This window comes from Helobdella robusta, assembly GCF_000326865.2.
Source record: "Helobdella robusta unplaced genomic scaffold HELROscaffold_79, whole genome shotgun sequence".
Classification (NCBI taxonomy): Eukaryota; Metazoa; Annelida; class Clitellata; order Rhynchobdellida; family Glossiphoniidae; genus Helobdella; species Helobdella robusta.
The window spans coordinates 291,486-310,894 of record NW_008705453.1 but is presented as its reverse complement, the minus strand read 5'-3'; the positions used below and the strand labels follow the sequence as shown (position 1 = coordinate 310,894).

General features: G+C 35.6%; 2 protein-coding genes across 2 annotated transcripts; one reads left to right on the top strand and one right to left on the bottom strand.

The window, feature by feature from the left end:
• Positions 1-2,564: 2,564 nt before the first annotated feature.
• Positions 2,565-13,318, bottom strand: HELRODRAFT_90252 (hypothetical protein; the record flags this gene model as incomplete). Its single annotated transcript, XM_009031770.1, has 11 exons — positions 2,565-2,606; positions 2,981-3,097; positions 3,211-3,318; positions 4,153-4,298; positions 4,748-4,812; positions 5,882-6,102; positions 7,013-7,138; positions 7,450-7,611; positions 7,898-7,993; positions 8,189-8,375; positions 13,107-13,318. Coding segments are annotated over 11 exons (1,482 nt in total), but the record flags the coding sequence as incomplete, so codon positions are not given.
• Positions 13,319-13,814: 496 nt separating this feature from the next.
• Positions 13,815-14,300, top strand: HELRODRAFT_90243 (hypothetical protein; the record flags this gene model as incomplete). The annotated part of the gene is made up of 1 exon (XM_009031768.1): positions 13,815-14,300. A coding segment is annotated over one exon (486 nt), but the record flags the coding sequence as incomplete, so codon positions are not given.
• Positions 14,301-19,409: the final 5,109 nt, after the last annotated feature.

Below are 19,409 nucleotides of genomic sequence, written 5' to 3'. Positions count from 1 at the left end.
ATGATGATGATGATAGTGATAATAATAATGGCTATTTTTATTGTTACTGCTATTGTTATTATTATTACAGTTAGAAAAAGTGAGAGACGGAGAAAGAGAGAGAGTGAGAAAAATAGAGAGAAAGAGACGGAAAAAGAAAGAGAGAGATAAGAGAGAGAAAGAGAGAGAGAGAGAGAAGGTACCAAAAAGGTATTAGCGAAGTAGAACCAACAAAATACGCCACAAGTTACGTGCAAATTTTTCACATCTGCTTTAAACTTTTCTTATAAAAGTAAAGAGCATTATAAAACACGCTAAGATAGACTGACGATCAAAATGACAATTAGTGAATAAAAAAAAGTAAGAGTAGAAAGAGAGAGAGAGAGAGAGAGAGAGAGAGAGAGAGAGATGAAATTTAAAAATACCAGTAAAACAATTTTAATGCGTTTTACATGACAAGCCAGTGTTTCGACGCCTGCGTGTCACATTGTTGTTCTCAGTGCGGGTTTGCATGAGTAAAAAGTAAAACTTAAACAAAAAATGGAAAGAGACATAGAGAAAGAGAGAGAGAGAGAAAGAGAGAGAGAGAATGAGAGAGAAAGAAGAAAGTAAGGAGAGTAAAGAAGAGAAAAAACAGAGTAAAGAATCTAAGAAAAAAGAGTGATAATCTTTCAACTCACGTTCATTTATTGGCTGGTTTGGTAATCTTTGATAATCTATTCTAGCAGACATCTTCTAAATTTTACACATAATTTTTGTATGTGTTTATTTGTTTGTTTATGGTTTATAGGATGGTAACCCAAACCCTAACTGTTCTTTAGATAAAGATCCTATGATGATTTGAATGAACTGAGAATAAACAAATAAACGTAAAGTGAAAGATTACCAAAAGAGAGGGAGGGAGAGAGAGAGAGAGAGAGAGAGAGAGAGAGAGAGAGAAACCCGGATGTGAGAGGTAATAGCAGTTCCTTTGTAATTGTTACCCTAACTGTGGTTAATATTCTCTCAATATTTATTATTATTATTATTATTGCTATTATTAGTAGTAATAGAAATTGTTGTTGTTTACGTTGTCGTAGTAGTAGTAGTTGTAGTAGTAGTGGTAGTAGTAGTAGTAGTAGTAGTAGTAGTAGTAGTAGTAGTAGTAGTAGTAGTAGTAGTAGTAGTAGTAGTAGTAGTAGTAGTAGTAGTAGTAGCAGTAGTAGTAGAAGTATTTACGTTTATGTAAATTTTTTGTGAATATCCATTCAACCATTCAATGACCGATATATATAAATCTGTTTTGGAAAACTTATAATTTTTCAACCAATCTCCCATCTTTCGAATCCTTTTTTTTATCACATTGTTACATCCTACTCGGATTTGAAACCTTTGAAATTTTTAATTTCTGAGCACTCTCATCTCATTCTACTCTCTCTCTCTATCTCTTTCTCTTTTTCTCTCTTTCTCTCCCTCTCTCTTTTCTTTCGCCATTTTTCTCATTTATCATTCTCCAGCTATGTGGTTGAATAATATCTGGCCTAAGAGAGCTTTAAACATTCATAGCTATATTTCATTAAAAACGACGACACCCAAATTCAGTTGCACACTTAGAATTCTATATTTTTGTTTTCAATGTTGTTGGAAGATCGTTCCATATTTTCGGCAGAGCAGCTTGCGCATATTAGTCACTCAGTTTTGTTCTTGTCTTAGGAATTACCATCATTTCTGATGAGACCGAAGCAATACATGTCCAAAATCAACTTCAGTTCTCTAACAAGACACCTCCTTCAAATAATTTGTACCATCACCATGAACGCAATCATGAGCCAACCAAAAAAGACTCTCCGACCACTTTGTGCTGTGATCACATTCACTGAAACCAATGATCAGACTGACAAACATTCTGATTTTGTTGAACTTTATTTATTACTCCAGTACTAACTCCATGTTACAATGAATTGCAGAGGAACAGTCTAAAGAGTACCAAAGTCACCAACAGACTATTGATAATATCAACTGGAAGACATCATAGATAACACCAAAGCCCCCCTTATATATACAAATAAATTCAAGTCGGATGTTCAAAGAATCAGTTTTACTGAAAAATGAAAATTAGCGATAATTAAAATGAAACAAAGTAAAAATAGTTAAAAATATTATTGTTTTGGCTTATTATTTCATCTAATATCTATGTTCTTGGCAATAAAAACAAGCTAACTCATTAATTAGTTATTTTACCCAAATTTAATAAATATATTAAAAAATAAATTGTTATTACAAATAAATAAATTGTTTATATCTTATTGCAAAATAATATCTTTTTCAAAATTTAAAGCCATTAAGTTATAATAAAGTTATAAAATACTGCTTAATATCTAACTTCTCGAAACTTCGAAAACGACGAAAAAGTATAAAAAATAAGTTTAAAAAGAAATGTTCGATTTACTCTAACTAAAGAAAAAAAATTACATAAAACTTGGTAATTTGGAATTTTAATTACAACTTTGAGAAGAAATTTGAAAATGAGTTTCATGTTTGATAATTTTGAATCAAAAAAGCTTTTTTTTCTCTGAACGTAAGGTAGCACCAGAAGTGGTGGTAATTTAGGAGGAATAAACTGTCTTTTGAACATGTGTGGCACGGTCCTATGGGTTTTGTTTGTTGTTTGTTTGTTTGTTTGCTGTTCGTTCGTTCGTTCGTTTGTTTGTTTGTATATTTAGGGAATGAATATTTCATAATTTGATTAAGTTAAAAACTTATATATATATTATAATTAAATTCAACAAATCCATTCTATTACCAACCCATCAGCCAATCAAATTTAGACAACCAAAACCACCAGCCAATCACATTTAAACAGCTAAATCATTTTGACCAATCACATTCAGACATCTAAAACCACCAGCCAGTCACATTTAAACAACCAAATCGATTTACCCAATCACATTCAGACAACCAAAACCACCGGCCAATCACATTTAAACAACCAAATCCTTTTAGCCAATCCCATCAAACGTACCTCTCCATTTTGACTCAAGAGTTTGGTTGTGATGTTAGCACCCAGGCCCCAGTTTTGAAAAGGGGCTTCCAAATCGCTGGCTGAGGCTGACAAGGGTTTCTGCCCTTGTCCCCATATCTGAAAAATAATTATATTAATTATTATTTATTTTATTATTTATTTTTTATACTTTTATTTACTTTTTGTTCTTTTTAAATGTAGTAAATGCAACAAAAACATGAAATACTGACTTTAGCCTTAGCACCACTTTTCAGCACGTAGTTCTTATCAAAGGCATATTCAGTCTTGTCCAGCCCGTCAATGTTTCGTTTGATCTTGAAACCTGCCAGAGACTCGTCCTGATTGAAAAAAAGTGTTTGTTGTGGCAGTGGCTGTATTGATCAGTGGTCAAAGTGTTAGTGGTTGTAGTGGTGGCGGTTTTAGCGATAGTGGTAGTAGTGACAGGGATTGTAATGATAGTGGTGAAGTAGTAGTGGTGGTTGTAGTTGTGGTGGTAATTATGATGGTGATGATAAAGCTGGTGGTCAAAAGTGGATTCAAAAATTTGGTTCTAAATTGCTACAATTCTTATCGAATCTCATAAAAACATCTTACAACTCTAGGCTACGTGTTTGACATCCAACATTTGATTCAATTATTCTCAAGCCTTTACTCAAACTCTTTCTTCTAAATTGACACATTTAGTTTTATAAATTTAAACTTCTAATTTTTCTTTAAACGCTAAGATTCATAAAATTTGGCATAAATGTTTACGTTCGTACAACATGCATGTGTTGTATATACAGACACATTATAAATAAAACTTTGGTTAATATCTAAATCCTTTGTCGATTTTCTGGTAAGTTTTAATCAACTCGCATAAAATACAAACGTTTTAAATACATATTTTCGGTTACCTCAAAAATCCAACCGAGTTGAAAGATCATTATACTGGTTTTTAAAAACTTACAACAACCGTATCGTATCGTAGAACTTGTAGAACGCCTCTCGTGATTTGGTTTCAGACGCTACAACACAATGACAACCAGCTTTTTCTCAATCAGACCAATTATAGCTACAACCCTTTTTACATTAAATTAAAAAGACAAATATTCTGAGTTGTTAGAGCGTATGCATCTTATACCCGTGGCCAATTTCCAATTTTTGCCCCAGCCCCTTTTCCACTGATTAACCTTTCTTCCTGTGTTTTCAATGGTGATGAACTTTCCATCTGTGGCACATTCTGCGATCGAGATGGGCCCCTTGGCACTTCTCTGGTAGGTTGTCTTGGCTGACATTTCGCCTTTTATCAGCTGACTCATACGAAGACTGGAGTCGCCTGGAGTTGTGGGAAGTAGTGATTGGTTTGGGTTTTTTTTTCTTTTTAGGCGGGTGGTGGCTTTTGGGATTTTGAAGTTTTATAATTATTGTAAAAGTGGCGTGTTTATAGCTGTTAAGAACGGAAAATTGATGTTTTATTTCTTCAAAATTCGCGCAATATATGGATTAAATTTGAAAGTTTGTAAATTGAATGAAATGCTAATAGAATAATAATGCTTCTAACAAAATTAGGCTGATGAAAAATGAATAAAAAAAATGTGAGACTATTTTAAAACCGAGACTATGTTAACTCTACAAAAACTAAATGAGTTGCATGCAGAAATGATCGTGTTAGACGGAAAAGATTAAAAAACCGAAATAAAACAAAACTTAACAAAAAAAACCACAAACCGCCATATTGTTCTGAAATTCTAAAACTCCCCTCATAACCACTCGTCGATCCAAAACTGTGATCCGCCCCACCACTAAAATGACCAGATGTGATCTGCTCAACTATCTGCCTCAAGCCAAGTCTTAATTGATATGGAATGATCGGTTTGTGAAAGAGAAAATTAAAACGAAAATTTTCAAACTAAACGCAAAAAATAACTTGACAATGCTAGAAATAAAACAAGAAATCAATTAAATAATTTGAAAGATTTAGATTTTTAAAAGATAGAAAATGAAAAGGCATGCGTATGTAAATGTAAAACAGCTCTGAAATCTCACCTAAGTGGCTTTAATATTATTATTAATATGAATTGTATCAAGTGCCGTTATTTTGAAAAAAAATCTAGAGACTTAGCCAACCTAAAAATGTCTATGATATTGTAACTGCAACCACAATAACTCATTTTCGCAAGACACAAAATTTATTTCTATATTGTGCTGCACACATATCTGTAGCATGCGTTTGACTTTAAAAATATTTTTTAAACTAAACTCACCGACAGGTAAAAATACTTCAAGTGTCCACTTTAAATTTATAAGCTAAATCGTCTATCTAATAAAATCTTCTTATTCAGTAACTAAGTAGCAGTATAAATCTCAGTTGTATGTAACGATCCAATGTTATTATTTTTAAATAAGTCATCGGGTAGCTATGTTAACGTTGAAAGCATGCGAAAATTTTGATGTGTAGTGGAAAGTTGAAAGTTCATGCTCTGAAATTTAAATGCCCCTTCTTTAGAGTTCACCTTCGCCATATCCGTAACCAAATCCTCCAGCGGCTCCTCCCGAAACTGCACCACCACTACCACCGGCGTATTTGTAGCCAGCACCGCCACCACCGGAAATTGATAAGTTGATCAGCTGAGACAAGCTTTCTCTGTTTTACCGACATTTATTTTTTGCACTTATTTTGAAATATTTATTGATTTTTACTCATTTTTATATTTTATATAGATCTCGGATGATGACATTCTTAACGTGAAGTATTCCTACTTAATAACTATTTAACTCATTCTGAAACATTTTCTGGCAGTTCTAGTAAAATTTATGAAGAGATTAAAATTAAGGCAAAAATATAGAATAAAAATTGGAAAATTAAAAGAAACAATTAAGCTTGAGAAACGAATTTTCCTAAAACCATTCAATACAAACCTGCTCTCTTCTCCTTCCAATAATTTTCTATAAGCGGCAATTTCCAGCTCCAATCCTAATTTTGTATCCATGATATCCTGAAGTTCTTTCAGGATAGCTTCCATCTCGGCTCTCAACTTCGCCACTTCCGTTTTTAATTGGTTGTTTTCGTCTTCTAGCTCTCTCTCACGCTCCTCTTTCTCGCGTCTCAGTGTGTCCAGTTCACGTTGTAGATGCAGGTTCTGTGAACGGTGATGGGGGTGGGTATTTTGGGGGCATTTTTGGAAATTTTTACTAAATTTACTAGTTTTGTTAAGCTAGCAGCTAGGTGTATGAGTCTGAAGAGAGTATGAAGATTTTTGGGGAGCCAATTTTAAATGTAAAAAAGATGACTTTTATGAATTGTTAGCAATAATAATTATTAATAAATACTGCAACAGTAGTAGTTGAAGCAGTATTAATAGAAATAGTAGTAGTTGAAATAGTTGTAGTAGTAGCAGTAGCAGTAATAGTAGTAGAAATATTATTATTACAATTATTATTAATATTAATAGTAGTAGTAGTAGTAGTATTAGAATTGCAACACATGTCGGAAAATTAAATATATGAGTTTGTCAAAGTTTAGATCAATATTTTGTATTAATAAGAAACTTTGAAATTGGGATAACATATCATTATATGAATATTCATACGAAGGCAAGTTTCGAAATGCCATTGAAAATTAAGATACCATAACAGCATCAAAAGTTGAATAACACTCGAGAATTTTTATAAAAATCTCATTTAAGATACTTATTCATGGCTTTATTATTTTAATTCTAATTTTAATGTTGTCTGATTTTATGTCCATTGTCTGGGTATATTTTATTATTGAAACTTTTCAAAAAAAAAATTCATTACAGATATTCTTCTATTCAACTTATTTTAACAAACTCAAACAAATCAATCAATCAATCTTCGTTTTGCGCCCAGAGACCCGGTTCCCCGAGGTAGAAGCTTAAACAAAGTTAATATAAATAGCTAAGAGAATTTAAAAAAATTATATAAAAACATAGTGACTAGATGATAAATTTACGTAAAGTAATTTTAAATTTATGAAAAAATAATCATTTTATTGAAAATTTTAAAGAATTTTTGAAGGCAATCACAAACCCTGTTTTCCAATTCAGCAAATTTGTCTCTCAAATCAGTGATGATGGTCCTCAACTTCTTGACCTCCTCCTTTGCGTGTTGGGTCTCGATGGTACCCCTTGTAGCACCCGTCTTGAATTCTTGGACCTTTCAACATCAACATCCATTTAATTTCATCGATATTTATTTAAAGGAGTAACTTACACATTTTAAGACTACACCCACTACTTCTACTACTACTGCTACTACTACATGTACTACTACTGCTGCTGATGCTACTACTACTACCACCACCACTACTACTACTACTTCTACTACACTACTACTTCTACTACTGGCTGCTGCTGCTGCTGCTGCTACGACTACTACTGAGCTGCTACTACTACCACTATTACTACTGCTACAAATTAAAAGAATAAAAGAAAAGAATAAACAGAAAACAGAAAACTAAATCGAACTTTCAGATTGTAGAAGGTTTCCATCTCTCCCCTCATGATGTCAACTTTTTCATCGTACACCTGCTGGATCTCTCGCAGACACTGGCCCATCTCGTTTTTCCAGAATTCTCGGTTTTCAGCAGTCGTATCGCGGTAGGCCAGAGCCGCCAACTCTTTCAACTCCTGAAATTGGAAGAGATAAAAAAATTGAATTAATTTTTTAGATATCAATTTGGTTGATTTTGGTTTCTTCAAGATAGGAACCGATTCTGCGCTTGTGTTGGTCTAGAAATTAATTCCTAAATGAAATTAACTGTCAAATAACTGTTAAAAATTTTTTTAATGCTTGTAAGCGCGAGTAAAATCGAATTAATGATGATGGTTAAAATAATTTTATGAAAGATTGAGTCACACAGAGCAAGGGGGTTAGTTGCTCAAGTCGTTTTCCTAAAATGAAAAAAGAACGAACTTGTTCATGAATTTGTTTCAAGAACTCCAACTCCTCCTCCAGGGTTTGTCTCCTGTTCTCAGCATCAACGTGCAACAGAGTTTCGTTATCCAGGTCCTTGCGTAACGAAACAAAACGAAATGTTTTATTAGTAGCATCGTTTCGTTATTAATAGTCAAAATGACAAATTTCAGAACATTTAGAAATCGGAAAAAAAGAGAGAGAGTGTAAGAAAAGGAAAAAGAAAGAGGAAAAAAACCGAAAAGAAAGAAAAAGAAAGAGAAAAAGAAAGTGAATAAAAATATAACTTACAATTCTGGCTCTGTTGATTCCATCTTGTAGTTGGGTGATCATCTTCTTGTCCTTATCTCGATCGCTTTCCAGAATTTCCACCCTCCTTCTTAGAAGGCCAACTTCGGCCTCGAAGTCTGCAAGTTGTTGGATCTGTTTCTCGATTCTCTCGCGTTGTTCTATGATTTCTTTCGTCGCATCGCCGAATCTGAATGTGTGTGTGTTTGTGTGTGTGAGAGAGTGAGTGAGTGAGTGTGTGTGTGTGTGTGTATGTGCTTATGTGTGTGTGTTTTTTTCAAAAAGTGCTGTTGAAAAAATAATTATAAAAATGAAATTAAAGTAACTTTATTTGTTGAGTTTGTATGTGTGTGTGTGTGTGTGTGTGTGGTGTGTTATAAAATGAATTGTGTTCATTGAACGTGTTGACACTGTACTAAATGGAATAGTAGTAGAGTAGAATGATACTTCTTATATATCAGTGGACGGTGTGATGGTCTAGTGGTTAAGGTCGCCTGGTGCTGTTTCGCAGTAACCAGGTTCGAATACGACAAAAAGATCCCCACATATCACGTGCTTCGTGTTTGATGCGTCGTTTGGCATGTATTCATATAAGATATTTGTACCCTTTGTTGAATCCTCTGAACTTTAGAGCAAAGTATTTGACCTTTTATCTTTAACCTTTTCAATTGACCAGTGCTACTGAATAGTAAAAATTTAAGTATGACCAAGCCTTCAAATATTTTAGAAATCCATTTAAAACAAACATCATCGATTAGAAATTCATACAATTCTGTGTAGAGTTGAACGTTATCTTGAGAATTCTATCAATATAGGCAATTAAGTTATTCTTGAAGTTAAAATATGCCATAGTGTGAATCTGTGTGTTTGTGTGTTTTTTTGTCTGAGATCTGGCTAAGGTATTTCCTTCATTATTCAGCTATTTCGTTTTAATTAACCTATGCAGATATTTTGGTTTACTGCGTCTTTCATACAACTTAACGTGGCCGCAGGATGGAGTTGCGGTTAAGATACTTGGCCTCGATGTCGCCGTGATCGTGTTCGAACGCAAGCGAAAACAAAGTTAGGAAAGGATTGTGGGGTTGACAACAATGTTGGCAACGATGTTAGCAACAGTGTTGACAACAATGTTGACAACAGTGTTGGCAACTATGTTGGCATGAATGTTAACAACAATGTTGGCAAGAGTGTTGACAACAATGTTTACATCAATGTTGACATCAATTTTGGCAGCTATGTTGATGAAGAAAATTTTTACGAGTCAACCAACGAATAGATTTCATTATTTGAAGTTTAAACTTTAAAATTTTGACGCATTTTTAAAAAAAGTTGCGATTAAAATCTCATTTTCAATTAATTAATTCAAATTTTGAATGAAATCCGTCATGAATATTAACTTGTAAAAAAGATACAAAACATTTTCATGAGTGATTCTGTAGTTGAAACTGATTATAAAACATTTCTTCTCGAAACTAAATTTTAAAAAATGAAAGGATGGTGCATATATATAGAATACAATACAATACAATACAATTCAATACAATACAATACAATACTACACAATACAATACAATTCAACACAATACTATACAATACAATATAATGCAATACAATACAATAGTATACAATACAATACAATACTATACAAAACAATACAATACGACATAATATAATGCTATATTCTTTAAATATGGAAGAATGATTTTAACAGAATTCAACTTCTCAATTCAGCGCTATAAAAACCAATTTTTTAATTTATTGCTTGCTGACAAAGAGAGAATCAGGTTTTTTCAATTTAACAGATATAATTCTTTAATTACTATTTTCATTATTATTACACAACACACAGACACACACAAACCACAGAAGACAAACTCACACAAAAACCACACCATTCAACACCACTCCACGTGATGGATTAGCAAAGGATCACCCTGCATTCCAACCCCATCTCTGGCAAATGCAACAGCAGAACCAGACGTCTCGACCGCTAAGCCATCTGGTCTCACCCATCTTTAAAACATCTTGGCCAGACCGTGTAATCCATTCACTCCAGTATAAATTAAAAAGTATAAATACTCTTCTTAGTAATAAATGTTTTAATTTATTTTAGTATCATCATCGTCATCGTCGTCGTCATCATCATCGGCATCACTCGAGTTTGAAAATTTGTCATGCTAAATTATTTATGCATTCATCTCTACTGGAATGAATGGATGAATGAATGAGTGAGTGAGTGAGTGAGTGAGCGAGCGAGTGAGTGAGTGAGTGAGGGAGTGAGTGAGTAAGTGAGCGATTGAATGAGGAAAAAACATTTAAAAATGGAAGAATAAATCACTAGAAAATGTTATAAACAGATATATCAGAAATAGTAGTAATGGAAAGATGAAGAAAGAAAGAAAGAAAGAGAGAGAGAGAAAGAGAGAGAGAAAGAGAAAGAGAAAAAAAGAGAGAAAGTAAAAAAATTGCAAAAATGACAGAAACATTGAGAGAAAGAAAAAATGCAAATAAAAGAGTCAAAAGAAGAGGATAAAATGGAAGAGTGAGAGAAAGAGAGAGAGAGAAACAGAGAGGAAGAGAGAGAGGGAGGGACGAAGATAAAGAGAGAACCAGAACCTGATGTGAAACGCAATGGATTTAATTGAATTTTTTAACCAATCCCGAAATGAGTGCAAGCGAAACAAGTAGGAACTAGTTGACGACGATGATGATGATGACGACGACGATGATGATGTTGACGATGATGATGGTGGTGGTGATGATGATGGCGAAGACGACGATGATGATGATGGTGACGATGATGGTGATGATGATGATGAAGTAAGTATTATTAAAACAGTACAAATAACTTCTTCTCTATTATAATAGTTACAGGCATCATCAGCATAACTATCATCATCATCTTCTTCATCATCATAACTATCATCATCATCATAACCATCATCATCTTCTTCTTCATCATCGTCATCAACCTTCACAATCAACAATATTGTTTTATTAATTTTCTTTTTATCGCTAAGTATGCTATCAATTAAAAGCTAGACACCCACACCACACACGCACAAACACACACACCACACACGCCACACACATGCACACATACACACGCCACACACACGCACACATACTTGCACACACACGCACACATACTTGCACACACACACACACACACGCACAAACACACACACACCACACACGCCACACACACGCACACATACTTGCACACACACAAAATAAACACTCACACACACACCACACACGCCACACACGCACACATACTTGCACACACACAAAATAAACACTCACACACACACCACACACGCCACACACACGCACACATACTTGCACACACACAAAATAAACACTCACACACACACCACACACGCCACACACATGCACACATACTTGCACACACACAAAATAAACACTCACACACACACCACACACGCCACACACACGCACACATACTTGCACACACACAAAATAAACACTCACAAACACACATCACACACACGCACGCACATTGCTATATACTGATTGACGACTTTTACATGAGTATAACCTAATGATATTTAATAACATACACATATATCCACAAGAAATTAAAGATTGTAACACTTTGCATCTTTTTAAGAATAAACTGAAAAATTTTTTAATTACGAAAATATTCTGTTTTTAAAGGATAATAATGTATATGTACATATATGTATATGTTATTGGTAACATTTTAAAAATTCAACACTTCTTTCAACATTGTTCAACTTTGTTAAACTTTTTTCAACATTGTTCAACAAAATTGAAATTGAAAGTAGCATTGAATTTTTGATATGTATATGTATGTATATATGTGTGTATATTTCATTAACATTGATACATTTTTCTCCTATTTCATCCTTATTCTAATTTATTCTCGTGGCGTTATCATGGAGAAGCTATTATAATTTTATAATTATAATAATTTTATAAATATATTATAATTATATTATAGAAGCTATGATATTTTGAGTTGCACGGTGGCCAAGCCCACAAGAATTAATTTTCATTTTTTGGTCTCCGAGTCATTCATGCTTTTTGTTTTGTTTGATTGAATAAAAGTGATTTGATTTGATATACATACATATATACTGTGTCTCTACTCTACTTTGTTGATTTCTTGTTTCTTTTAAGTGAATACCTAGCTTTACAATCTTAGACTTCGCTAAATATAAAAATTTTACGTGTCATTATTATCGACGGTCCCTCTGCTTCTAAATTTATTCGTAGGAAGAATTCCAATTGTCCCTTGTTGAATATTTATTATCGGATGTCTTTGCACTATGAATATTAGCTCGGCTAGTCGTAAATTATAATGGTCGTTATTGTAATGTAAGATTTCAACATTCTGGTCCAGGATTTGTCTAATAATTTTAGTTTTGTGTTTCTCTTTAGTGTTATTCTTTATAGCGCCAGTTTGTACGTGCATCGCGAGTCTTCACAACAGCTAGGTCGTCGTCATGCCAATGTATTCGGAATTATGGTGACCACACTAACCAATGTTACATTTGAACGAATATATTAGGTGGCTATGATCCATTATCGGTTCTGGTTTACTAGTGCAGTTGTTGTTCGTCAGGAGAGATGGCGCTCTTTGGAGATGACCTCTTTATTTTTTTTTTGATTTTTTTCATAATTGTTTCATGTATCTTATAATATTTTATACATATATATAAACACACACACAAATATATATATATATATTAAATATTATACATATATAAAAACATATCATATACATATATATATATATATATATATATATATAATACACACGTGCATATCACAGACGAGAATTTCTTTGCTTTCAAACCAGGTCACTGCACCATCACCACCAGGCACCTTAACCATTACGCCAACGCGCCATAATGAAAAAAAAATCACCAACTTTTGTCTTGACTCTTCTAGCTGCTCCTCTAGGGAAGCTACTTTGATCTCCAGCCTGGCTTTATCTTTCTCAGCTTCGTCCAGCAGCCTTCTAGCTTCATCCAGCTCAGCTTGGTACATGGCTTTTATCTGAGTCGTCTCTTTGCCCCATTTAGCTTTCAGCTTTTCCAGCTCGTCGGCTAGCTTTCGGTTCTGCGCTTCCAGGAATCTGACCTAAGAGGTTTGTGGTTTGTGGAGATGTGGTTGTGGTTTGCTGTGGTGTGGTTTGTGGTGGTATGGTGTGGTTTGTGGTGGTATGGTGTGGTTTATGTTGGTATGGTGTGGTTTGTGGTGGTATGGTGTGGTTTGTGGTGGTGTGGTGTGATTTCTTGTAGTGTGGCGTTGTGAGTTTGTGGTTTGTTTTGGGTTTTGGTGTAGTGTGTTGTTGGTGGTTGTTGTTTAGTTGTGGGTAAAAATTAATTATTAAAAATTATTACTAAAATAATTCTTAATAATTAATTCTTCGGCATATCATCAACACAAACACACACACACGCACATCCACAAACACGCACACACACACACACATATGAAATTTCTTCAACCAACATAGCATGTGATAAGCTAGGATTTCTTGCAACCGAAGATCGTCTCAGCAACGGTGAGACCAATCGCCGATACCATTAGACTATTCTCAAGTGCTGTTTGAGACCGTAGCTAATATATCTCTATACTTTATGGTCTATATACTTTAGGGTCTATATACTTTATGGTCAATATACTTTATAGTCTATATACCTTATGGTCTATATACTTTATGGTCTATATACTTTATAGTCTATATACCTTATGGTCTATATACTTTATGGTCTATATACCTTATTGTCTATATACTTTATGGTCTATATACTTTATGATCTATATACCTTATTGTCTATATACTTTATGGTCTATATACCTTATGGTCTATATACTTTATGGTCTATATATCTTATTGTCTATATACTTTATGGTCTATATACCTTATGGTCTATATACTTTATGGTCTATATACCTTATGGTCTATATACTTTATGGTCTATATACCTTATTGTCTATATACTTTATGGTCTATATACCTTATGGTCTATATACTTTATGGTCTATATACCTTATGGTCTATATACTTTATGGTCTATATACCTTATTGTCTATATACTTTATGGTCTATTGTTGAACCGCACATCCCTAATCTAAGCTTGTGACGACTTACTATATATAGCTTCAACACAAAGACTACAGCCCTTCTTCTTCCGACATTTTACGATCAAACTTCTCTTTGTCTAATTGCATTGCCGAACACGTTTTCATTTATTTTGTATTGCGCAAATAAATACGTTATAAACATCCTTACTCGTTGTTTCTTATATCTAAAGAAACCCGCAACAAATTGGTGACCCCGAACGCGATGGCTTGCGAAACCACGACAAAGAGAACAACGACGAGAGCCCCACTCCAATTAAACACATTCAGCACGGCGAACCCCAAAGCGTGGTTCACATATTTTGAAAATGTGCTTAAGGGCCGAAGTTTCTCAGAAGAAGATGAATGGTACCCCACGCTGGTCGAAAGCCTACCCATGGATGTCATCATAGATGTGGAGACGGAATTGGCGTCGGCACAAACTTACACCTCACTGAAGCGCGTGTTAACGCAGAGGTATTCGGTTTCAGACGAAGAAAATTTGCGCACGTTGCTCCGAGGCGTGGCCATGGAAGACAGAACGCCATCACAACTATTGAGGCACATTTGGACAACAGCTCGTAACCATCGACCTCGGTTTACGTCGTAAATTCAAATGGGTTTTCATCATCGCAAACGTCACACAGGCAATATTGGGTGCCGACTTCTTGTCACACTTCGATATTGCAGTCAACATGAGGAGACAAAAAATTGTTGACAACATCACGACGTTACAGATACAGGGGGTTGTTTGAACGCTCCAATATAATCTCTGGCGTCAAACCATACATTGCTTCGGACAACAACTTTGGTAAAATCATTGACAAATTTCCTAAATTAACGATGCCTGTCAACAACAACAAAAATGAAAACAAGATACAACACCACATTGTGACTTCTGGACCACCACATCATACGGCCCTACGACGATTGCACCCAGAGAATTTGCGAGCCGCCAAAGCCGAATTCGAATACATGTGTCAACTCGGAATCATATGACCATCAAACAGTCCTTGGGCATCACCACTTCATATGGTTGCAAAGTCATCAGGAGATTGGAGGCCTTGTGGAAACTCAACAACAGGACCACACCTGATCGATATCCAGTTCCACACATCCATGATATCGCTCCCAGCCTTGAACAGGTGCGATGGTTTACGAGGCTAGATCTCGTACGGGCTTACCACCAGATACCGGTGGCAGAAGAAGATATCCAAAAAACTGCGGTAACAACACCGTTCGGTCTGTTTGAATTTTTGAAGATGCCGTTCGGGCTGAGAAATGCCGCACAGACTTTTCAAAGGTTCATCGATAGTGTTTTGAGAGGGCTAACTTTTGTCCAGGCATACATTGACGACATACTAATAGCCAGCAAAACCCTCGATGAACACAGAAGCCATGTAGAACAAGTCCTTCAACGACTGCAAGACAACGGACTAACCATCAACCCATCCACATGCGAATGGGCCAAATCATCTACAACATTCCTGGGGCACCAACTCGACAGTGAAGGCATTAGACCCCTCGACAACAAAGTACAGGCAATCATCAATTTTGTTGAACCAACGACTGACAAGCAACTACGCCGATTCATCGGAATGATCAATTTTTACCGTCGATTCATTCCTAAATGCCCAACGATGTTGTCACCTCTCACTGACATTTTAACTGGCAAATTGAAAACCATAAAATTTAACAAAGGACAGCAACAAAGTTTTAGAGAGGCCAAACAGGCATTACTAGCGGCAACCAAGTTATGGTACGTTCAAGAGAAAGGCACCTTTCAACTTTTCACAGACGCTTCAGACGTTGCTGCGGGAGCAGTACTAGAACAGAAAAGTCAGGAGATTGCAAGACCTATAGCCTTTTTTCGCAAAAATTTAACCCAGCGCAGACCCGCTACAGTACATTTGGTCGAGAACTGCTGGCAGTGTATTCAGCTGTCCGCCATTTTCAACACTTCCTCGAAGGTCGAGAGTTCACAATATTCACTGATCATAAACCATTGACGTTTGCCTTACGTTCAGATTCAAGTCGTTTAACACCAAGAGAGATCAGACACCTGGATTACATCTCACAATTCACAACAGACATTCGACACGTAAAAGAAGAAAACAACGTTGTAGCTGATGCGCTATCACGTACAGAGGTAGCCACGATAACGCCAAAAGCAATTAACCTGGAGGAGATGTCGAAAGAACAGGAGGAGGATGCAACACTCCTTGACAACACAGACTCACTAAAAATCAGCATAATTCCAGTCAAAAACTCAGAAAACAATATCGTCGTCGACACCTCGTTAGGCACCCCTCGTTCTCTAGTTCCAACAAGCATGCGGAAATCAGTTTTTCTGAATTTCCATTCCCTGTCACATCCAGGAGCGAAAGCAACATCGAAAATAATTAGAGCCAGGTATGTTTGGCCCCACATTGATAAAGACATCCGTAATTGGTGCAGAGAGTGTTTGCAATGTCAACGCAGCAAAGTACATCGACATACAGCTTCACGTCCAGCAGAATTCCCTCCACCAAGCAGCAGGTTTCAGCATGTACACATCGATTTAGTCGGACCAATGTCTTCATCAGATGGACACACACACATTTTAACGTGTGTCGATCGTTTCACCAGATGGCCAGTAGCAATTCCCATCAAAAATACTCTAACGGAAACAATAGTAGATAAATTATTTTCAAACTGGATTTCGTTGTATGGAGTCCCAGAAACCATTACAACAGACAGAGGCAGCCAGTTCACATCTTTATCTTTCAAGAGATTCGCCCAGTTACTAAACATTAAACATATTCACACCACCGCCTACCACCCAGCAGCCAACGGTGTGGTGGAACGATTGCATAGACAGCTTAAGGCCTCATTTATGGCTCACGGTTCAGACAAATGGACGGATGTATTACCAGTGACACTATTCGGCAGTCGTGTAACGGAGAAGGAAGACCTAAAGTTGTCACCAGCAGAACTTGTTTACGGTACAACACTCCGCCTTTCCGGAGATTTTCCAAACCCACGGCCAGAGACAACCGATGTACACACCTATGCATTAAAACTCAAATGCTGGGCGGAGACCCTAAAAGCAACACAACCAAGAACAAGTACAAATGTGAGTTACATTCCAAAAGACCTTTTCACTACAGAACAGGTTTTTATTCGTACGGATGCTCACGGCTCACCACTACAACCTCCATACCAGGGACCCTACACAGTGGTAGAACCCAAAATATTTCGTCATTGACAAAAAGGGGCATAGGGACACGGTGGCAATAGACCGCCTCAAACCCGCATACTCACCGGCACCATCAATACCGTCACCCATGTCAACGACCACAGCGCTGACACCACCTTCTACAACACCTTCAACAAAATTAATTCCGTCGTCGAACGACACATCAGCATCAACAAAAACGTCAACGCTATCTCCATCAACGGACGAGGACATGTCAACAACAGAAACATCTACGTCGACAACAAGCACACCCAAATCGATCCATCGACACCAACATTCCATCACCCCGGAGAACCACAAGATCGGGAAGAACAGTTCATCTCCCATCTCGATATCTTGATTAGCATCGATCAACAGCTTGCGCTGATGATCTGGTAGCGGAATATTGTTGAACCGCACATCCCTAATCTAAGCATGTGACGACTTACTATATATAGCTTCAACACAAAGACTACAGCCCTTCTTCTGCGACATTTTACGATCGAACTTCTCTTTGTCTAATTGCATTGCCGAACACGTTTTCATTTATTTTGTATTGCGCAAATAAATACGTTATAAACATCCTTACTTGTTGTTTCTTATATCTAAAGAAACCCGCAACACTATATACCTTATGGTCTATATACTTTATGGTCTATATACCTTATGGTCAATAGACTTTATGGTTTATAAGGTCTATATACTTATCTATTTATTCAATTGTTTCTAAAAGGTTCATAAATATTTTCACTAACATGCGTCGTTAATACTGAAATATGAATTATAAGTATTTATGACGTAATGTTATGCTAAGCAGAAATCTGTATTAATTTCGTATAAACTTTGTATTAGTTATGTATAAATTTTGTATGAGATGACGATGTTAATGATATGTTAATGAGATGCAAATGAGATGCAAATGAGAAATTTAAGGCTTGTTTTTGATATAGCGAGTTCAATGTCAACTATATAGATTACACACTTAAATTTGTTTTTTATTTGTTTGTTTGTTTGTCTGTCTGTTTGTTAGTTCGTTCATCTTTCATTCATTTATTCGTGCATTCTTTCAGTCATTCATTCATTCATCCCTTCCTTCCTTCATTCATTCATTCATTTATTCATTCCGGCGAGGTCTTGGTTTGTCAAAAAAAAAAATTCTCCCCCGGGCCCCGGGTCGAAAAAATTTGCTGTTTAAGTTGCATATGCGGCCCTTCAAAGGTAAAATAATTCTCAATGCGGCCCTCACAGCAAAAAGTTCCTTCCTTGATACAACCAAATGAAAATGTTATTTTAATGTCATTATAGATGCATTTAGTTGGTGTCGGGTTAACTCAATGTAAATATGTAGATATGGTTTATGTGTGTGTGTGTGTATATATATATATGTGTGTGTGTGCGTGTGTGTATGTGTGTGTGTGTGTGTGTATGTGTGACTTCTGTGATTTGAATTCCATTTACAATTTACATACAATACACCCGTAGAGTAGGTTTGTTTAGCATTTCATTGAAACGCACATTTCTAAATGTGTTTTAATATTCTGCCATTAAATTTGAATACTTATACAGTCATTAAACTTTCATTATTACATCAATAACTTTTTTTTAATTAACAAACGAGCTATAATAATATATATATAATACGAGCCATATAGTTGTACGTATGTATATATAAAACATTACATTACAATTAGTATCGCAAGTTCTCAATGCCAAACTCCTAGGGAAGGGTTGAAAAGAGTAACAAGCAAACTACCAGACACAAATAATTGGAAAAATGCAGACACACTCAAGCAGAGAATCAGACATAGACAGACAGACATTGACAGACAGAGACAAACAGCAATATAAATACATAAAGACAAAGAATCACACAAACACCAAAACGAA